The sequence below is a fragment of the Stegostoma tigrinum genome, chromosome 14, assembly GCF_030684315.1.
Source record: "Stegostoma tigrinum isolate sSteTig4 chromosome 14, sSteTig4.hap1, whole genome shotgun sequence".
Classification (NCBI taxonomy): domain Eukaryota; kingdom Metazoa; phylum Chordata; class Chondrichthyes; order Orectolobiformes; family Stegostomatidae; genus Stegostoma; species Stegostoma tigrinum.
Window position 1 is genome coordinate 10,133,333 of NC_081367.1, and position 23,284 is coordinate 10,156,616.

The following is a 23,284-nucleotide window of genomic DNA, read 5'->3' on the forward strand; positions in this document are numbered from 1 at the left end:
CCATCCCCCAGGTGTAGCCCGTCCTTCAGGCATTTTTTTTCATTGTCACTTTACTTCACCTGTGTTGCCATGTCCAGTTGCTTACACCTTGAAAAATATTTTTTGCATGATGATATTTGGATCTGACACAAACTGAAGTTTGGAAAATGCTAATACGTTAGATATCTGCCATTTGACGCTGCTCCAGGTTTTGGAACACATAATACTGGAAGTTTATTGTAGAACTGATTACAAAGATTGGGTTCACACTCAAGGCTTCTCCCAGTGGCGTAGTCTAATAGCATATTGTTTTTAACAGTACCAGCTACCAAGTTAAACACCATGAACCGACCCACTGCAGGACAGTGCCAGGGCAAGTATGACTTGCTGGTCTTCTTCGAAATCTGTGAGCTGGAGGCTACTGGAGAGTAAGTGTCTGCTTTTGCAACATTACCTGAATGAAAGGCCCGCCCTTGCCGATCCCAAGTTCAAACAATAAAAGGCATTCGTGATTCATTTCCTAAAGATCCCATGTCTTCCTATTGTTTGATTTGAGGAGGCAGCACAGGGAAATTTGCTGCATGATGTGACCATCTCTCTTCCTCTCTTTCTCAGGTATATCCCTGCCGTTGTTGACCACAGAGGTGGAATGCCTTGTCATGGAACCTTCCTACTGCACCAGGTACTGCAATGTAACCAATTTGCAGACAATTAGAGCTCACATCTGTGTTGTTGTCAAAGCTTCCTTTAAGGAAATTAATGTGTTCGTTTACATAGCTCCCTTTCAACAAGTCTCAACTTTCTGTAAAATTCAAGACTGACGTTTACCACATGCCTTGCATATTCTGCCAGACATAACATTGCTCAAGATCTTCTCAGTGGCCTGTGTGTCCTATAAGTCCAGGAAAGTGGCTATACTTTTCACTATCAAAGAATACAACAATGTTAAACAGAAATATAGTGTGAATGGATCTCCACTGTTTTGCAATATTCCCTTAATAAAACCTCATCTCAGCATTAAAATTGTTGTAGCCCCTTATGCATCCCTAGAGAGCAGTGGGGCAAACTTGTCAGATAAATATTCCCTTCTGACTTGTTGGTTTGAGTTGAGAGGGGAAAGGTTTAAAAGGTACTTAAGGGGGAATTTTTCACACAGAGAATGGTGTCTGTATGGAATAAGCTGCCAGAAGAAGTGTTGGAGGCTGGTACAATTACAACATTTAAAAGGCATCTGGATGGGTACATGAATAGGAAGAGGTTAGAGGGATATGGGCCAAGATGTTGGCAAATGGGACTAGCATAATTTAGGATTTCTAGGTGGTGTGGATGAGTTGGATCGAAGGGTCTGTTTCCGTGCTATACATCTCTATGACTCTAGCGGCATCGTCCTACAAACTCATCTTTTCAACATGCTCGCTGCAGTGGGATTTGAGAGGAGTGTAATGTGCTAGTTAGTTAAGTTGATCATGCTTCTCCTCATCCCTCTCCTGGGCAGATCCATCTTTATTAGTGCTGCTTCCTGTGACCACGCTGCAAAGTATGCTCACCATGTTGATGAACAGTAATGTAGGATAAATGAGAGGTGTAATGTGGATTTGTTCCCATGTTGTATCAACAATCCTACATTGTTTGAAAAGGAAGTTCATTGGACGCATTGACTTTGTGTACTGTAGTAAATGAGAGTTATATTACTGAGAGAGGAGCAAGGTGACTGTAACCTCATGACAGCCATATCTTAATAATAGGAGCTTCTGGACTTCAGTAGCTTCCGAAGATTAACTAGCAACCATGCTTGCATGCATTTTGATATTTAGAGGCTAAATTTTACTAATTTGAGCCTGTAGTTCATGGAACATAGAACATAGAAAAGTACAGCACAGTACAGGCCCTTCGGCCCACGATGTTGTGCCGTGGAATAATCCTAATCCAAAAATAAAATAACCTAACCTACACTCCCCTCAATTCACTGCTGTCCATGTGCACGTCTAGCAGTCACTTAAATGTCACTAATGATTCCGCTTCCACGACTAGCACTAGCAAAGTATTCCATGTGCTCACAAGTTCAGTGATTTTTCCAATGACAATATGTGCTGTGGACTAAAGTGCTGACTGCTGTCTCCAAGTATCATAGAGTACCCCTGAACAGGGTCACAAGGTGAGTTTCTGCGATTGTGATAGTTTCCTTGGACTTTTGGCTGAGTCTTCACAGCTGGGAGGTCTTTTAAATCCTTGTTCTTTTTTTAATGGTGTACATAATGTAAGGGACTAATGTTTTGAGTCCTGATTCCTTCATCAAAATATGTCAGTGAGAAAGGTAAAGTTTTAGAAGTCAGCATGGACTTGCAGGTTCCAGCAGCTCCCCTTCCCTGACCCTCTGTTCCCTCACTGAGGTGTCAATGGCAATAGTCAAGCCCAAAGTGGGATCCCACCAGGAAAAAGTTCAGGAAGCACGGGTAGACCATAATTGTTTATTAATACAATGACATTGTAGCATCGTAACAAATAGCATTCCATTACTTTGCAATCGAAACTACCTCTGGCTGTCCTAATCTTTCAAAGACTCACAGAGTCACACAGCACGCAAACATTTAAGTGACTCTCGGATAGGCACATGGATGATAGTAAAATGTAGGGTATGCATGGTAGTTTGATCTTGGAGTAGGAAAATAGGTTGACACAACATCCTGGGCCGAAGGGCCTGTACAGTGCTGTACTGTTCTATGTTCTAAACAGAACCTTTGGTCCACTTTATCCATTGCTGACCAGGTTACCCAAACTAAACTAGTCTCATTTACCCGTGCTGGGTACAAATTCCTCTCAACTTTTCTCATTCATGTGCCTGTACAAATATATTTTAAATTTTGTAACAGCACCTGCATTGATTGTTTCGTTTGCCAAAACATTCTACATATGAACCACCCTCTGTATGAAAATGGTCTCCCCCAGGTGCCTTTTAAATCTTTCTCCTGTCACTTTAAAATTATGGTCCCTAGTTTTGAACTCCCCTACTCTAGGGAGACCTTTGCTATTCACCTTATCTATGCCCCTCATGATATTATAAACCTCTATAAGTTGACCCTTAACTTCCTATGGTCTTGTGGAATAAAGTCCCACCCTGTCTTACCTTTTCATTATGACTCAATCCTTTGGTCCTGGTGATATCCTTATAACTCCTTTCTACACCCTTCTCAATTTAATAATATCCTTCCTATAGCAGGGTGACCAGAACTGTTTTACTCAGCAAAGCTTCAACATAGATGTTGCACTTCTAATACCTTGAAGGACAGCTAGAGATTCTTCTGATCTGGTCCCTCCATTGACAACTTGAATTTTTATGCATAGGCCCCACTAGTGTTGGAGAATGTCTCGGATCAGTCTGTCTTCATGTAGGATTGCAATTATGTGAGACTGGTTCCTGATAAAGGTCTTTATTCTTGGATTTTGACAGGGAATTCAGAGACGGATTACAATTACCATTGTACATGAGACAGGAAGTGACATATATTGGAAGGAAGTGCGAGAATTGGTGGTTGGTAAGTCTGTGGAAAATGAATTGATGTCACTGTGTCTGTTTTGTGTACCCTACAATGATATTTTTTTAAAAACACAGAAGCTGCAGCATTGTTCATTCACTATAGTTTCAATTTTCAAATGATCAACAGCTGATGGGAAATGGCCCCTATGTGCCAGCATTAGTAAAGCATCCTAAGAAAGAGAGTGGGTTCCAGGTCTGTGGTGAAAAGATGGAATTGCAGGCTTAATGTTTGTCATAGCCACTCACCAGTGGAGGCCACCATTCTACTCCAAGCTCTGGTATCACAATGAGGTTTCCACCCACTGACCTGTTGTAAATTTCTTTCCCCATTCCTACACTGTCAAAGCAGAAATGGTACAATTAGAAATCCATCAATCTTACTGATCAGCTGTGGAGGGAGAAATGATACAGTGCGACATCATGAGATTCATGTAAATCATGTTGGTCATAACCATTCACATGTCTCTGACATTCATGAGCATGTGAAGGGAAAGGTCCAAGACACTACGCTAGAGAGCTGTACTTGATGTTATCACCTAGTCAGTCCGAGGGAATGCTGAGTCCTAATGAAGAAACAAAAGGGACAGGTGGTGAATGCATTTATAAAGAATTAATTGGAGGAAAATTGGTTGTATAAACATAGAGAGCTAGTTATCAGTGGTAGTCAGTTTTGTGAAGTCTGTTTATTGAACTAAAGCTCTTGCTAAAAGTGCGGACTTGGACTCTATTCAAAGACATTTACCTTCTAGTGTATAATACTTGAAAACTTATGTAAATAGATGAGTTTTATAGGATATAAGGAGTTAAAGAACCTTATTTAGAGATAATGTTCAAATAACCTCAGGACAGACTAGATGCAGACACCTACCACCAAGAGATACTCAAGACTGATATAGCACTGTGCAGGTAGCAGGACTGGCCTAAAGCACAAGATAAATGCATGGTGGCAGCTGAAACAACTCCACAGACGCTGGTATCTTATCACCAAGTCACCTTTTATTTACGCGTGCATACTACTTGACACTGGTCTGGCTCACTCCTGTTTATATCTGTCAGCCAGGGCTCCCTGATTGAATCGTATTAACATCCAATCAGGGAACTCCTATTCAATGAGGTCCACCTAGCTGACCTCATTACAATCACTCCTGTCGTGAAGGAACAAACAAAACCTCCAGAGTCAGGATCTGAAGCTAGACCAAAGTCCAAAAGGACACAGCTGAAAAGTGAAGACTGTAAAGATAGGTGAGGAACTTGGAAGCATTTTGCAGCTGAGAAATAAAGCAGGATGCCTCTGAAGAGCAGGGCAACATCTCAGAAGACTTCGAGAGAAAAGCTGGGACAGGAGAACATTTCAAAAGGAGAGGAAAAAAAATAACCTCCAAAGACTTTGATTAAAGGGCCACAGATCAGAAACAAATGGATAAAGGAACAGATAAAGAATCTGGAGAGACTTTGAAGCCTGGCCACATGCTGTCAATAGTCTGAAGTGGTAAAACTCTTGGTAGGAATTCTTCAACAGGAAGAAGGAAAACCACAAGAACTCAACCAGGTCAGCTATAAATATTAGTATCCATGGAGATGGCAGCTCCAGTAGAGCCTTTGGTAATGTTTCAACCATTTCATAATTGATAGATTTATTTTATTGCCACGTGACTGAAATGCAATAAAAAATTTTGTTTACGAGTGGTATGGGCAGATAATAGTAACCAAAGGATGTACAGATCAAAAAGGCTTTGAGGCACACAGGTTACATTGCTGGTTACATTATTTTAGGCTAGAGCCCATTTGACAGTGTGGTATCAGCCAGAAAGAAGCTGTTCGTGAACCTGTTTGTGTGTGTGTTCAGGCTTCAGTATCTTCTGCCTGATGGAAGAGGTTATAGGAGATCATTATCAGGATGTGATGGATCTTTGATGATGTGGGCCACTTTTCCACAGCAGCAAACCATGTAAATAGAGTCCATGGATGGAAGGTTGGCTTCCCTGATGGTCTGGGCTGTGCACAACACCTTCTGTAGTTGCTTACGGTCCTGGGCAGAGCAATTGCCGTACCAGGCCATTATGCACCCGGACTGTATGCTTTCAAGGGTGCATGTGTAGAAGTTGGCGAGGGATCTTATGGACATGCCAAATTTCCTGAGCCACCTGAGGAAGAAGAGGCATTGTTGTACCTTCTTGACTGTTGCATTTACGCGGGAGGTCCAGGGCAGGTCGTCGGTTATCGTCACTCTGAGGAACTTGATGCTCTTCACTCTGTCAACCTCAGTTCTGTTCGTATAGACGGAGGGTGTGTTATCCACCTTTCTTTTCAAGCCGATGATCATTTCTTTAGTTTTGCTGGAATTGAGAAGCAGATTGTTTTCATTGCAGCGTGTCACCAAGCCCTCTTGTTGTTATTAGATATCCGTCCCACTACCGTGGTGTTGTCAATTAACTTGTAGATGGTGTTCATTTGGAATTTGGCAACACAGTAGTAGATGTATAGGGAGTATTGTAGGGGGCTGAGGACATATCCGTGGGGATCTCCAGTGTTGAGTGTGATTGTGGAGGAGGTGCAGTTTCCTATCCTCACTGATTGCAGCCTATGGGTCAGAGCGCTGAGGATCCAAATGCAGAGGATGGAGCTGAGACCAAGTTCACACATTTTTCAGAGCAGTTCAGAGGGAATGATGGTTTTGAAGGCAGAGCTGTAGACAATGAGCAGGAGTCTGACATAGGTGTCTTTGTTGTCCACATGTTCCAGGGAACAAGTGGGAACTCTGGAAGCAGCAGTTTCTGGAGTATGATGCATTGATTAAAGCATTTGATGCACAACTTTAGCACTGGGTGGAAAAGAATGAGATTTAGTCAGCAATGATAGCATTATGTGGAATCAATAGAAGCCCTTTTATTGGATTTTTAATCTCTTGTAGCATGTTCCAGGTACAGAGAGAGATGAATTAATTAGAGATACAGTCAGTGTGAGGGATGAGAAGTTAATCAGCCTTTCATCAGTCCAAAGAGGATTTAACATTGAAACAGGAAATTCAATTCACTTCCCAGGTAGAAACAGTTCACAGCATCGGTCAGAATTGTGTCAGTAAACACCAAGGGGGTTCTTCAAACGTAGTCCTCACTCTCCCAAAGCCTAGCATGGTTCAGAAAGAGAACAGAAATTAACATCATCAACCGTATTAGATGGTACAAGATATGGCACTAAACAGAATCACAAGCACTATGTATCTACAACAGGGCAGCTGAGTGCCATAAGTAGGGTCAGCGGAGACACAATAGGAAGTATTATAAGGTAAAAGCATTTTCACTACCTCAAAAACAAGGATACTGGAAAAGGCAAAATTCGTAGGGAATTGCAACACGGAAATAGCTCAAGAATTTAAAGATTCAGAACAAAAAGTATTTTAGGGCATTTCAAAGAAAGTCAAAGCAGATTCTGGGCTATGGACTTGAAGGTCTTTGAAACAGAGCTTAAACTCAACATAAGAGCAACAGTTTCAATATTGGGCAGAGAGTTTTCAAGGATTGAAGTCTAAGACAAACAGACCAGCAAACATAAATCTCCAAAATTCAGTAGAAATAGATCTTCAGTTGCGTAGGCAAATAACCATGCAGTTTAGTCACAGAGGATGAAATGTCAATGAAATATTGTATCTTACTGAGGAGTTGATTTATTCATCTAGGCCCCTAAGGGAAAAGTACTTCAGAATGAAGTTAGAAAGTATTTCAGCAGGAGTTTCCAATGCTATTTAAAAGTTAAGGCAAATTGAATCTAGAGTACCTCATTTTTTTTCCAAAAAGATGCTAAACCTATCAGCTTCTACACTCTCAGAAATGTCCTCATCCTTTAGTGGGAAAATTAAAATTTCAATTGGACTTCATGATTGAAAGTAAGGGGTCATATTGTCAGTGACAGAAGGGATACTATGGTGCTCAGAGATAATAACTATTGACAAAGGCAAATGGAGAACTAACATGTTGTGTGTCTCACCCAATAAAACAAAAGATTCAGAGGGAAAAATATATCGTATTTCATCTGTTGGTGATAGCTGACAAAATTAGCAACAAGCAAGTTTTTTCTGAAACTGATTGACTCAGTAGGTTTTGATAGATACCCTTACACCAATAGTCAACAATGCTGACTATATTTCAGAACGTAGGGACAGTAGTATGCCTTTCAGTTCCTCAATCCTGTTTCACCATTCAACAATATCATGGCTGATCTATTCCATACACATGCCTTTGGCCCTTATCCCTTAATATCTTCACTGAACAAACATTTATTGATCTCAAATTTAAAATTAACCACTGATCCATCATCCACTGCTGTGCGTGGAAGAGAATTCCAAACCTCAACCACACTTTGCGTGGTGAACTGCTTCCTGACATCGCTCCTGAATGATCCGGCCCTTAATTCTCAAACTATGCTGCCCAGTTCTAGAATTCCCATCAGTGGAAATAGTTTACCCTTATCCATCCCATCTTTCCCTTTTAATATCTTGAAGACTTTGATCAGATCGCCACTTAACCCTTTAAACTCTGGAGAAAACAGACCTAAATTTTTAATCTCTCCTCATAATTTGACCCTTGAAATCCAGGTATCATTCTTGTAAACTTATATTTACACTATTTGGACGGTGTTACTTCAAACATCTAGCATTTGGGATCACGTCTGTGCCAGAGATGTTCTGAAGGACAAGATCTACAATCCTGGAAGGGAAGTAGCAAACCATTTGGGTGGGATTCTTCAAGGGGCGGTGTGGACTTGTTGGGCCAAAGGGCCTGTTTCCACACTGTAGGGAATCTACTCTAATCTAATTTTCCATTTGTCTGTTATCCTCACACATAGCAAAACAGGGAAAGAACCTGTCCAGAGGAACAGGAATGTGTCAAATACACCGCAGAATGCAGGCCTTTCACTAAATGACAAAATGCTATTCTCAAAAGCAATGTTTACATTCCTAGCGCACATTATTCAATATAGAGGTAAAGCAATAGATCTGAGGAAGAAGGGAGTTATCAATGCATTTCCAGTGCAGAAACATGTAGGCAGCACTTCTTAAGCACGGTGAATCACATCAGAAACTTATCCCCTACTGGACCAACAATTAATCTTCTGAAGAAAGGCCAGTGGTAATATCGAAGTCAGAGCAACAACAGCTTTTATAATGATTAAGGAGAAACTACTTTCTACTAATTGTCTCGCACATTATATTCCAGGCAGGCTTATTCACTATGTGATTGTGGATGCTTCATTCACAGGGCTAGCGGCAGTTCTTAATCAAGTGTAAACCAATGGAACTCATAAACCTGTAGAGAGCGTTGATGGGAACTGAACAGAGGAACACAATCATAGAGAAGGAAATATTAGCAGTTACGTGGGGTTATGAAAAGACAACCTCATGGGACTGAAATTCCAGGTCAAAATGGGCCATAAACCTTTGGCCATTTTTTCTGGGGGACTGAAACAAATCTCAAACATGCCTCAATTTGTATAAAGATTCAGGATAAGGCTGACGAGATACAAGTATGTAATAGTCAGACACAAATGATGGCAGATTCCTGCTTGAGAGCAGCATTGCATTTGGAAGAAAAGAATCTTACCCTATGGCAGTAATCAACACTTCTCCAGCAATTGAAGGAAAACTCTGATAAATTTGTGCAGCTCACAAGGGGTGGCCAAAAGGTAGTGAAATATAATCCAGCAGCCCAAGTGCTGAAAAGGTATCATGACCAGAAACAACACATTGGTGGAAAATTGATAGGTGTATAACTACGTTTAATGCAAAGAGAAATTCTGTATAAACTCTGCAGAGGCTCTCAAGGTGTCATAAAGTGCAGAGCTGAGTGCAGCAATGTGTGTTTTTGAGAAATGTGTCACATTACTTTTCAAACATGAGCCATACACTACCAAATACCTATACAGCCAGTAATTTCATCAAGATTTTTGAAAAGACCATGGGAAAGGCAAGCAATGGATTTGTTTGATTTCTAAAGGAAGGTGTATTTAGCACTAATCCCCCACTATCAAAGCTGGGTTGAAGTGATGTGATTAACTTGGGAGGCATAATTGGAAAATTTGCAGGCTGTACAAAAATGGACATATGGTTGATAGTGGAGAGAATGGCTGTCATCCAGTGTACTGTTAATGATTTGGTTGAGTGGGTGGGAAAGTTGCAAATTAAATTCAATCCAGAGAAGTGTGAGCTTATACATTTGAGGGTGGCAAGGATAGACAATAAACTGTAGAGCATTGGGAGATATAGAGGAAGTGAGAGACTTGTGAATGCATGCCCACAGGTCCCTAGAGGTGGCAGGATAGGTAGTTAAGGTGATAAAGAAGGCATATAGGATGTTTCCTTTCATTGGGCAAGGTATTGAGTGCAAAAGAAGGATGCAATGCTAGAACAAAATAGGCAGTGGTTAGGCCAGTTTTGTGTATTTCTGGTCACCACATTACAGGAAGGACACAATTGCTCTGGAGACAGTACAGAAGAGATTTACAATAGTAGTCTGGTGAAGAGTCATCTAGACTCAAAACCTTAACTTGCTTTTTATCTATGGATGCTACCTGATCCGCTGAGAACTCCAGCATTTTTTTGTTTTCTATACAAGAGTACTGCAGGCTTTGAAAATTGTAAGTATGAAGAAAGATTGGATAGGCTAGGGCTACTTTCCTTCGAACAGAGAAGGCTAAAAGGTAATTTAATTGAGGTGTACGAAGTAACAAGGGGTTTGGAGAGAATGTACAGGGAAGGTCTGTTTCACCTCAAAAAAGTGTCAATTACCAAGAGGAGACAAATTCAAAGTGATTGGTATGAGGATTCGAGAGAACATGAGGAAAAACATCTTCACCCAGATGGTACTGAGTGTCTGGAATTCACTGCCTGGTTTGTTGATTGTGGCAGAAACCCTCAACTCACTTAAGAAGCATTTTGTAGATGGTGCTGTCACAGTGCATTGGTGATAAAGGGAGTGAATGTGGAAGGTGATGCATAGAGTGTCAATCATACGGGATCATTTGTCTCAGATAGCATCAGATTTCTTGAACGTTGTTAGATTCAGTAAAAAATTTTGAATTGTCTGTATCGATAGGTCGGATCCGGAATACACCAGAGTCAGATGATTCTGTCATCGATCCCAACATCCTGTCCTTGAATATCCTAACTGCTGGCTACACACACCCAACCCTGGAGGACCGGTATGTATTAAACAGCAGAGTCACTTGTACCCACTTTGATACTGCTTAGTTTTTATGAACTGCAAACTGCATAGTATGTTTTCTTAATATTTTTAAATGATTTCCAGATCTCTCCTCTAAATTCTCAGTACTCTCATTTTCAGATTCCTATTCCACAACTGTTTCTTATTTATTCAGGAGTGCAGAATATTTCAATTCTTAGCTGCTTCCAACACAATTTTGCCTTTTTAATTCAGCAAAAACTGCCCTGACTATGACTTGTTTGCAGAGGTACAGAACGGGTCAAATCAAGCTACTTCTTCACTGTTGCCTCAAACATTTCCAGTTCAGGTACACCACAGGTTAGGTGCAGAGAACTGCTTCCTCTAAGTCCCCCAGAAACCACTCGCAAGTTAGGTACAGCCTAGATTAGCAGCAGGTTAATGCTTGCTCTACACTATTCCAGTGAGTAACTCCAGGTCTAGTCCATCACAAGTTAGATACAAGTTAGAAAAAATCTTCCCCTAATACTCCCCAATTCTTAGATCATGTATAACCACAGATTAAATATGAAGTTGCCTGGACACTGTTACTTCAAACACTCCCAAGTGAGATATATCACCTGCACATCTGCCAATGTGGTATACTGCATCCACTGTGAGGTTCACCTGCACATCTGCCAATGTGGTATACTGCATCCACTGTATGACATTCCACATTAAGCAGAGGTTCACCTGCACATCTGCCAATGTGGTATACTGCATCCACTGTACCCGGTGCGGCTTTCTCTACATTGGGGAAACCAAGCGGAGGCTTGGGGACCGCTTTGCAGAACACCTCCGCTCAGTTCGCAACAAACAACTGCACCTCCCAGTCGCAAACCATTTCCACTCCCCCTCCCATTCTCTTGATGACATGTCCATCATGGGCCTCCTGCACTGCCACAATGATGCCACCCGAAGGTTGCAGGAACAGCAACTCATATTCCGCCTGGGAACCCTGCAGCCATATGGTATCAATGTGGACTTCACCAGTTTCAAAATCTCCCCTTCCCCTAATGCATCCCTAAACCAGCCCAGTTCATCCCCTCCCCCCACTGCACCACACAACCAGCCCAGCTCTTCCCCCCCACCCACTGCATCCCAAAACCAGTCCAACCTGTCTCTGCCTCCCTAACCGGTTCTTCCTCTCACCCATCCCTTCCTCCCACCCCAAGCCGCACCCCCAGCTACCTACTAACCTCATCCCACCTCCTTGACCTGTCCGTCTTCCCTGGACTGACCTATCCCCTCCCTACCTCCCCACCTACACCCTCTCCACCTATCTTCTTTACTCTCCATCTTCGGTCCGCCTCCCCCTCTCTCCCTATTTATTCCAGTTCCCTCCCCCCATCCCCCTCTCTGATGAAGGGTCTAGGCCCGAAACGTCAGCTTTTGTGCTCCTGAGATGCTGCTTGGCCTGCTGTGTTCATCCAGCCTCACATTTTATTATCTTGGAATCTCCAGCATCTGCAGCTCCCATTATCTCTGAGATATATCACAGATTAGTGACAGGGTGAAGCTCCCATTGACATTGTTCCATTAAACACTCCAGTGATGGGTACAGCATGGGTTTGGAATGACAGAAAACCTGAGGCCGGACCCATGCCATTCCTGACTAAAGAGGGATGGGATAGAGAATCCTGCTTTCCCTCCACAGAGTGCCATATCCTTCAACTGATTATAACATCACATTGTGAACAGAGATCCATACCCTGCATGAAAGTGAGAGTGTGAAACCATTTAAACTCAATGCTACTTAATATGCAAAATAAGTAGTGCTATAAATGGACTTCAAACCATAGTTTAATCTAAATTGTTATCATTTTATGCCTTACCTTTACTGCTTCTGTTGTTTTGTAATTTAATCTCTTTGAGTGGGTTGCTATTTAGTAGCTGGCTGGATGCTGTCAATAATCCTGCATTGAGTGGACTTAGTTTTCATTGGCTTTTGAAAAAGGTGGAATGTGCATTTCTTCCTTTTGAGGAGTTTTAAAAACCAGCGTTGCTATTTCACCAATCATGCAGAAGGTGATGGAAGCACACACAAGGAGGTGGGAGTAGGGCAGCAGAAATAACTTAACACCACCAAATCATATCAACAAATACAATGTAAGTATTGCCATCCCTGTCACCACTACCGCAGAGGAAAATATAGAGGCACCAAGTTCAGTTTATTCCAACGATTCAGTCTGCATTGTCTTCATACAATTCAATCTTTTCTTTCCATTGTTAAAATTGTCTCTTGATCTTACTGTATGCCGCTCCTACAGTATCTTTCCATGCTAACTCGTTCCGCAGGTCAGTTCCCACTTGAATGAAAAGGACCCTCTCCCCACTCCTGGCATATTAATTTTTTCAAAAATTCCCACTGAGATTTGAATCTCTTCGCTGCGTCCCAGTAACTGAACGTGCCCTTCTCACAGCTTGAGGGACAAGGACAGACGGTGACATAAACCACTCCAAGCATAACCTCCCTTCAGAGTAATAGTAGAGTCTGTGAGAGAGATTAAAGTTGCTTTGCAGCAGCACAGCAATATTCAGTGGGAAGAGCTAAATCATTCCATTGATTTTATAGAGTCTATGATCTGAACCCTCATCGACAAGGTTGCGTACTGCATGCCTCTCCCGTCCCTTACTCCAAAATAATTAAGGAAGTATCAGTAAATGTCATTTTCATTGCAGTGATATTATTTGTTTTCCTCTCTTTCCCCTTCTGAAAATGTACCTCAAAAACTTCTGAATATTGTTCATTATTTCTCATTCTTTGGAGGTTTCAAAGAATATTGTGACCACTTCCCCAAACCTAGTACATGATTAAAAATAATGAATAGTAACTGAACTGAAGGAGGCATTGCTTTTATGCCAGGCTTATTCCAAGCATAAAGGAGGCCATTGCTAGGAGGATTCAAAAGGTGGAGTCAGAATCAGTGCATCAGACACTGCCCTTTCACACTCTGGGACTGGCTGGGACAGTGGGTCGGACGCTGTCCTTTCACACTCTGGGACTGGCTGAGACAGTGGGTCGGACGCTGTCCTTTCACACTCTGGGACTGGCTGAGACAGTGGGTCGGACGCTGTCCTTTCACACTCTGGGACTGGCTGAGACAGTGGGTCGGACGCTGTCCTTTCACACTCTGGGACTGGCTGAGACAGTGGGTCGGACGCTGTCCTTTCACACTCTGGGACTGGCTGAGACAGTGGGTCGGACGCTGTCCTTTCACACTCTGGGACTGGCTGGGACAGTGGGTCAGACACTGTCCTTTCACACTCTGGGACTGGCTGGGACAGTGGGTCGGACACTGTCCTTTCACACTCTTTGACTGGCTGGGACAGTGGGTCGGACGCTGTCCTTTCACACTCTGGGACTGGCTGGGACAGTGGGTCGGACGCTGTCCTTTCACACTCTGGGACTGGCTGGGACAGTGGGTCAGACACTGTCCTTTCACACTCTGGGACTGGCTGGGACAGTGGGTCGGACACTGTCCTTTCACACTCTTTGACTGGCTGGGACAGTGGGTCGGACGCTGTCCTTTCACACTCTGGGACTGGCTGGGACAGTGGGTCGGACGCTGTCCTTTCACACTCTGGGGCTGGCTGGGACAGTGGGTCGGACGCTGTCCTTTCACACTCTGGGACTGGCTGAGACAGTGGGTCGGACGCTGTCCTTTCACACTCTGGGACTGGCTGGGACAGTGGGTCAGGCACTGTCCTTTCACACACTGGGGCTGGCTGGGAAATTGGGTCAGACACTGCTCTTTCGCACTCCAGGACTGGCTGGGACAGTGGGTCAGACGCTGTCCTTTCACACTCTGGGACTGGCTGGGACAGTGGGTCAGACACTGTCCTTTCACACTCTGGGACTGGCTGGGACAGTGGGACGGACACTGTCCTTTCACACTCTTTGACTGGCTGGGACAGTGGGTCGGACGCTGTCCTTTCACACTCTGGGACTGGCTGGGACAGTGGGTCGGACGCTGTCCTTTCACACTCTGGGGCTGGCTGGGACAGTGGGTCGGACACTGCCCTTTCACACACTGGGGCTGGCTGGGACAGTGGGTCGGACGCTGCCCTTTCACACTCTGGGACTGACTGGGACAGTGGGTCGGACACTGTCCTTTCACACTCTGGGACTGGCTGGGACAGTGGGTCGGACACTGTCCTTTCACACTCTGGGACTGGCTGGGACAGTGGGTCAGACACTGTCCTTTCACACTCTGGGACTGGCTGAGACAGTGGGTCAGACACTGTCCTTTCGCACTCTGATATTGGGTTGTACAGTTTATTAGCAGTAGACTGGTGGGACCTGATACTTACGGGGAATCTGGATGGCTCTGTGGTAGGAGAACAGGCTCCCTAGATGCCCTTCTAAAGTTGACTGCAGGACACCTTTTACATTTTCTCATTCTGTGTCCCACCCATCAACAAATCTGATTAATAGGCTGCCCATCTGTTGGGCAGGAGAATGGACACAAGGTGACAGCTAAGGAGCAGAGAGAAGAAAGGGAGGGGCCATGTGATCATGGCCAGGAGAGATTTCTTTTCTGGGCATTGAGAGTAAGGGAGGGGGGAAGTATGCAGTACGCAACCTTGTTGATGAGCGTTCAGATCATAGTCTGTGAGAGAAATCTCTTTGATACAGAGGATCACAGTCAGGAGGGAGGAATCACTTTCATATCTGGGTTTGGTGAAGAGAGATTATGATTATGTTGAGGGGGAGGATTCGGGAGCAAGTAAGGCTGGGGTACTTGTTGTCAAGTGGAAGAGTGTGAAGGTAGAGGAATGTGGAGGTGGAAGGGTGAAAGGGTGATCACAGGACAGAAAAGGAACACTGCTGCTGGTCCTGGCCCACAAGCAGTGCCATAAAAGAACATAAGTTATTTCTTACCATCCTCCACCTGCAGGATTTCCCGATACCCAGGAAATGCAGTATAAATAGTTAATGAAAAGAATGCATCAAAGGGTATGAACCTCGGGAAATGAGGAAAAAGTAGGTTCAATTAAATTATAGATGAGCAACATGACGCAGTAACAATTGGAAGAGCTCTTTCCAGAGATAATTGAGTTGGCTGTTTTCCTGACCCTTTTTTATACACATGACAAAGGTCAGGCTTGTCACCAAGGATAACATCCAAAAATATAAAATTGATTGATTTGATTTGTGCGAGAGCATGTTGGTTATGCGTATTGAGTGAGTTTGAATGAATATGAAAAAATGTGTGTTTATATTTGATGTACGTGAATACAAGTCTGTTTCTAAGCCTGAATTAATACAAGTGTGTGTGTGTGGATGAGTATGAATGTGTGTGTTGGGGTATGAGTGAGTGTGAGTATGAGTGTGGCCTAATATGAGTGAGCCTGTGTCGCTGGGACAAGAATTGTTAGTAGAAAGAATGTATGGAAGGGAGCACAGGTGTGAACTTGAGATTGCGTGCAGGTACTTGTGAGTGTGTTAGTGTGCTTTTGTGATTGCTTTTCTCATTATAGCAGCTACAGCAAAGGTGCTAATGCATTAAAAGGTGAAAGGTCAAAGTCAACTCCAGCTTCATCTCTGTCACATGCAACCTATGGACATTACTCCTGCCACAGACATAGAAGGTCACTAAACACCTCAGAATGACTGAAACATCCATAAGCACATTGACCTTGTAGGTTCTCACCAGAATATTATGGTTTGGAAAATATTCTGCCCAAAAGAGGCCAAAGAGCAGACAATCTTACTGTGGCTCAGCAGTGGTAAATGAGATTTAGACAACGTGGTCTTATGGTCTTATGGTAACATCATGTCCAGGAAAACAGCTGCCACACCTAAACAAAATACTAGTTATGATTGTTCAGGCACAACAGTGTGTTTTCCCAGGCCATTAACAAGCCTGCCTTCCAGTAAATACTTTTATAATGTGGGTCGATCAGCATAATTGGTAAGTTAAGAGCCCTACATTTCCTTGTCCCTTGGGATGTAGAAATCAGTTCTTAAAACCTACTTCAGCAACCAAGCAGTCATACACAAACTCCTGTTCTCACATCCTGGTCTGCCCTCTCCTGCCTCCTGTTCACATTTTCATTCAGAAAATAGTGGCTAACACAAAGTTATGCAAGTCTAAACTTCACCACCCATCTACCACCCTATAGTTTCCGATCTAAGTTCAACAGAAAGGTGTAGATTCAATTTTTAAAACAGTCATCCGCAGACGGATTCTCTACTGGAGGATGAACTCTGCAGCGGTGCAAGAGGGCCTAGCGCTGAGGTCACACCCATCTATTGTGAAGAGTTGTGATAACACTTGTGTTCATTGTCAGAAAATTGGAACGTTGTTTCCCCAAAAAGAAAAGACAAGGCCCTTTAAATATTCTGTAAGATGGTCCCAAATTCAGTTTCTTAATGAATATTAGTGACCTTCTATCTCATAGAGCATAGCTTTGTGGTGTTACGGTGCTTAGGGTCTGCTGAAGCGTGAAGCCTCCATTCGTGCTTTGCTTTAAGATGTTACCATCACCTTCAATACTTTATTGAGTCTACTAACAAGGTATTGTTTTTGTGTTTTTGCAGGCAATTTCTTGATTCGGATATGCCTAGGTATTTTTTGTTTTAAATCCTTAAAGCATTTATTTCCCAACAGTTTTCAGGCATTGAAATCCCATTGAAACTTTTGCACTTCTTTGATTTAATCTTCTTTTATTTGGATTGTTTGTTTCCTTTCACTTCTTCCTCTCTTCACCACATTCTGCAAAGACCTGCCAGGCATTACCAGTCTGATTCGGCTTTGAGGGCCAATTCCATTAGCTCTGAGGAAGCAAAGGCTGCATGTAGCATTGCAATGGCTGTGTAAAATTGACTGGTGTAACGCTAAAGCGCTGTGGGAGTTGGGGAGGGGTTGGGGGTGTCGAGGGGAGCTTCTTCACTGCTACTTCATTTTGTACAGTTTTTATTTTCACAGGAGAGTATGAGCGATCAATGCGTGTGTTTAAAATATTGCACTGTCCGTGCTTCCAATTGCAGTAGACTTCAGGAAGTCATGCTGTGGAAAGGTTTTATGTCATTGCAAGGAATTTGGTCTGCTCACAAAATGGGCCACCTTGAGTACAAAATATGTTGAGACAACTGCTCTTGGACCAGTCAAAAACTATTATCCAGTGTCGCATTTGGAGTTCACAGGATGTGGGCATCCCTGGCTAGGCTAGCACTTGCCCATCCTAATTGCCCCCGAGAACGCCTTAGTGAGCTGCCTTCTTGAAATTCTGCAGTCCTTAAAGTGGAAGGGACACCTCTAGTGCTGGCTGGAAGGGAATCCAAAGATTTTGACCCTGCAGCAGTGAAGCAACGCTGAATATGATTCCAGATCTGGACAGTTTGTGGCTTGGAGAGGAACTGATCTGACACCCCTGCTACCCTTGTCCTGCAAGGTGGGAGAAATCACACCTTTGAAAGGTGCTGTCAAAGGATCAGAGTCAGTTGCTGCATTGTATTTTTGCACATTGATAGATGGCACACAATCCTGTGCATTGGTTGTGAAGGGAGTAAATGTTGAAAGAGTTATAAGGAGTGTTAATCTTGCTTTGCCATGAATAGTATTGAACTCCTTCAGTTTTGTTGTTGCAACACGCTCCCAGGAATGTATTAAGTATTACATTCATAGTCTTGCACCTTGTAGATAGTCAATAGGCACTGGAGACAGGAGGTGACTTACTTCCCATAGAATTCACAGCCTCTGACCATACTGTAGCCACAGGATTTATATCATAGAATCATAGAACCCCTAGTGTGAAAGTAGGCCATTTGACTCATCGAGTACACACTGAGTCTCCAAAGAACATCCCACCCTGACCCACTACCTCGAACCTATCCCTGTAACCCTGCTTTTCCCATAGCTAACCCGTCCAACCTACATATTGCTGGACACTGGGCAATTTAGCATGGCCAATCTACCTAATCTGCACATCTTTTAACGTTGGAGGAAACCGGGACACGTGGAGGAAATCCATGCTGGTCAGTTCAGTTTCTCATCAGGAGTTGCTCAAGGGATGTTGATGGTGGTTGATTCAGCAATTGTGATGCCATTGAATGTCAAGGCGCAATTATTAGGTTCTCTCGGGTTGGAGTCGTGCCATTGCCTGACACTTGCAAAGGTTACTTATAACTTGACAACTCAAACCTGGATGTTGTCCACATTTTGCTGCTTCTCAATACAGACTGCTTCAGGAGCTGAGGGATTGCGAATGGTGCTGAACATTATGCAATCTTCAGCGAACATCCCCGTTTCAAATTTTATGATGCAGTGATGGTCATTAATGAAGCAGTTGCTTGGGCCTAGGATGCTATCCTGAGAAACTCCTGCAGAGATACCCTGGAGCTGGGATGATTGACCTCCAACAACCACAACCATCTTCCATTGCGCTGCGTACATTCCAACTAGCAAAGAGTTTTTTTTTCCCCCAGTTTTGCTACCGCTCTTTAATGCTATACTGGCTCAAATGCCATCTTGATGTTGACAACAGTATCATCACCTCACCTCTGGAAGTCAAGCGATGAATCGCCCTAACATAACCCAACCTAAGTGTCTATGAGCACATTATTACTGAGCAAGTGCCACTGGATAGCACTGTCACTAACCATTTTAATCAGTGATAAATGAGGTAAGTCTTAGACAACCGTATTTGCCTGACATATCAATTAGTTTTGAGGCTGAGTCTGCACTTTGTCGCAGATGAGGATAGACTGTAAGCTTTACTCGATCATTTCTTGATTATAACACCCCAAACCCTGACTAATTAATTTTTTCGGAGGAGCCAAATCTTTCCCCTTTTTTGTAATTGCAGAAGTTCCTGTCTATTCAGTGCCTTTTTACCAAGTACAATAAACATTATTCACTGTATAACTTCAGGGAACATCTGTTTGTTCAGCAGGATGAGAGTATTTACAGTGTAATTGTGTCGAACTCTTCTTTATTAAGCAGGTTTACTCACACTGTGATTGAGTTGAGTTATTCTGTATTCGGAGGGTTAGATATTTTAACTGAGTTATTGTGGGAAGTTTCTGATTACTCATCAGGGTTAGAGTTCCTCACACTTTCATTAATGATTTTGCATTAAAACTGGGTGGAATTTCTGTAAATTCAACAGGATAGGGGGTTCCGCATTGTGTCTGTGCAAAATTCCTGTCAATTCAGTAAGGTGAAAGTGTCTTATCGTATCTGTGAGAAATTTATGTTAATTCAGCAGGTTCAAGATTCCTCACTGTGTCTGCAAAGTTCTTGTTAATACGTCAGGATAGGGTTCTTTGCTGTATCTGTAAAAATACTGTCAATTCATCAAGGTCAGCGTTCCTCATTGTATCTGTGCAAAATTCTTGTTAATTCAGCAGGATAAGAGTTCCTCATTATTTCTGATTTGATTCATCATTCAGGGCAGGATTTACTCATTATGGTTGCATGAAGTCTCTGCTTATCTGTTTACTCAGCTGTGTAAAGACTTCAACGGAAATTTCCATTCAAGCCTTAAATGCCAAAAATGACAAGTTGATCAAACGGGCTGGTTCATTTTTCCAAGATCACACATGCCGTTTCTGCCAATTTTTTTTTGAAGTTACATCTATAAATACTAATTGAACACTAATTACCAATGTGTGTTTCAATGACTTTTCGAATGTTCCTCAATTCCCCTGCTTTTTGCATAAAAAGACTAGCATCCCTTCCTACTCCCTATTTCCTATTTTTAACTTCCATGTCCTGGTGTTTGAAGGCTGTAGGGAACAATGTCCTGGACCACTTTGCAATTTGGAAAGCTTCACCTCGGGTTAGGTACCTTGAAAGTTCATTCTTTCATCAAGAAATCAAAGTCAGTTTTATAAATCTTTCCTTCTAACTTCAATTCCAGATACCTGGAGGAAACAGCAAGGTGAGGTTGCTTACCATGCTAATATACAGCATTCCCATTGACTAACTGGGCTAAGGATTACTCACGGTGTCATTGCACAGGGTTCTTGTTTGTTCACTAGGATAAGGATTATCATGGTGTAGCTGTGTGGAGTTGCCGGTTACAAGTACTTAACTGTGTGACTGCATCAAGTAGCCATTTCCTCACCAGGGCAAGGATTACTCACTGCTGAACCATGCATTGTAATGGTGACTGACTCAGTGTGTACACGGAATGGTGGATTAAGTCATTCCCAGAGGAGGACTGTTCCCATCAGCAGCGATTGGAAGAGATTGCAACATATTTACGGCCAGCTTCCTCCTCAGTTTCATCCGATGATTCACCCCGACACTGACAGTGTGTCCTATGCCCCAATCAATTCACCATCCAGGTCTTTGCAGAATTTCTATTGGCCTCAGAGGAAACTGCACGTAATGCTTATCGGCAGTCTGTACTCAGATGTGATGGAGGGTTAAATTTTGCCCCCACCCCATCCCTCCTTTCCTCCACCACTGGCACCACCTTCCCACCCACTGTTGCTCAAGTCGGCATTACTGACATGGCATCTAGTGTCCTAAGGACTAAACTTCTGACATTTTTTTTCTTTTTTTTCCCCTTTTGTGTTTGTCTCTGGGTTGTCTTCACTCAAAGCATAACACATGGAAATGACAATAGGTACACAGTGAACTTTTCTTTCACTCTCTCTCTCACTCTCTTTCTCTTTCCAGTTTATGTCCAGTCCTTTTCTTTTTGTTACACTCACTGGTATCACTTGTTTCGGTTTTATTTACCCCCCTGTTGGTATCCTGTATCTGTCAACCTGCTGTGACCTCCAATGATATTTGTGCTCTTTTTACAATGTCTTTATTGCGGAATTGTGAGATTGCATTTTTTCAAAGAGACAGTACTCCTGCTTATTGGCCTGTCATCGCAGCCATTTCCATCCCTTTCAAAATCTTAACCCAGTGGCGGAAAACAGCAGCAACAACTGTGAGTGGGGATGAGAGGGGAGATGGACAGTGATTTTGCATCTTTTCTGCCAAAGCACGAGTAAAATGGAGGTGAAGTGCCACCCCAAATCCTCAGCGAATATGACTTACTGACATTGTACTGCCTGCTGACATGAATTCAAAAATTTGTCAGTCTGTTCCCACTTGGAAAGCAGAAAGATAATTTAAAACCAAGACCTGGATATTATCAGGATGGTTGGCTAGTGGGGAATCCCTTTGCAAAATTGACTAAATTGAAAAGATGATGGGGGGGAACAGCTCGCAAGTTGAATGGAGTGGCACTGGACCAACTAGCCTCCTGTGTTATGTATTTCACCACAAGGAGACTGCAAAAGAGCTCAACTGTGCAACTTACTGTTTCCAAGAATATAAGGAATGAGGCTCCACATGATGGCTGTAGTTCAGATTGTCATTGCAGATAGATGAGAAACAGGAGTGCAAATCCTGCTAAATGGAAGGGAGTAGGGTGTGGAATGACAGGAACAAATAGGTAGATGAGACATCATGCTGAGAGTTCCACACAAAGTACTGCAGAGTGTCCAGAAGAAAGGCAAGGCTCTGTTTATTGAACCTGGCTGGATTGGTGCAGGAAGCCAAAGATGGATAGAATAAATCTAGTGAAGTTGACATGGGAGTCATTGGGAAAAACACTTAACAAGATTCGGAGGCAGTGAGTTGGGGTAAGTGTTAAAGGTGCTACAATGATGATGGTTAGAAAGTTGCTCACCCTGGCAACCAGTCCAGGTGTGGAATCCAACCTCTGAGACAGAGCAAGTTAATGCTCTGGAAATAGCCACACACGAGGCTCCGACTTTGAGGTGGAAAGATCAAAAACACTGAGATTATTCCACTCTTATCGCCAACTATGATCTGTTCAAATATTCAGTTGCATGGATGTTGCATTAAAATTCTGGCCCACTGGAGAGAAGATAACAGAGCAGAATCCTATCAATGAATCTCACTGGAAGGGAATGGAGATTGGGAAACTGTACAGTCACATGATTGCCATGTATCTCTGATACTCATTTGTCTTCCAATGCAATTTTCGGGGGTAAAGTAACAAAGTAGTTACATAACTATTATTAATCCAGAGGCCTGCAGTTGTGATCCATAGCCCTCAGACCCAATCCCACTACTGGCAGCTGGAGTAATCTAATATTCAATGAGTAAATTAATCTGGAAATAAATGTTAGGATCTGTAATAGTGATTGACACAAAATCCAATTTTGCTCGCCAGTGTCCTTCAAGGGAAGAAATCTCAATTTCCTTTAATTTGTGATGTCTGTATGACACCAGTCACTACAGGAGTCATTTATTTTCACCTTCACTCTTTGGGCGGGGATCAATCGGATAAATGTTGAGTGGAACTGCAGTGGGCTCCAGCAGGGCATGGCTAATTGGCGTAGTGGAATTCTGAAAGATTAGTAACTGTTTTAGAATGCCTCCAACAAATGAGGCATTGCAGAAATGTGAAACTTTCTTAGGATTTCTCTTTTTCTCCTTAATCCCTTCCTCCTTCCATCACCCATTCTCCCTCTATTATTACCTTTCTCCCTTCTTTTTGCTTCCCTGATCCACCAAATCCCACTCGATTCTGTCTTGTCCTTCCTTTTTGCTGCCTTCTCCATTTCTAAATC

The 23,284-nt window shown here is 43.0% G+C and overlaps 1 protein-coding gene across 27 annotated transcripts in view; it reads left to right on the forward strand.

The window, feature by feature from the left end:
• kif1aa (kinesin family member 1Aa) overlaps nucleotides 1-23,284 on the forward strand; it is a 259,928-nt gene that overhangs the window by 204,741 nt on the left and 31,903 nt on the right. For 9 of the 27 annotated variants that reach the window (XM_059650980.1, XM_048541718.2, XM_048541723.2 and 6 more), the window contains 6 exons: nucleotides 299-407; nucleotides 595-661; nucleotides 3,428-3,512; nucleotides 10,603-10,708; nucleotides 17,276-17,302; nucleotides 21,289-21,312. In XM_059650980.1, the coding sequence (XP_059506963.1) occupies nucleotides 299-407; nucleotides 595-661; nucleotides 3,428-3,512; nucleotides 10,603-10,708; nucleotides 17,276-17,302; nucleotides 21,289-21,312 (418 nt within the window). The remainder of the gene's footprint in view (nucleotides 1-298; nucleotides 408-594; nucleotides 662-3,427; nucleotides 3,513-10,602; nucleotides 10,709-17,275; nucleotides 17,303-21,288; nucleotides 21,313-23,284) is intronic. The other 18 variants (XM_048541717.2, XM_048541735.2, XM_048541724.2 and 15 more) reach the window with 3 other exon arrangements.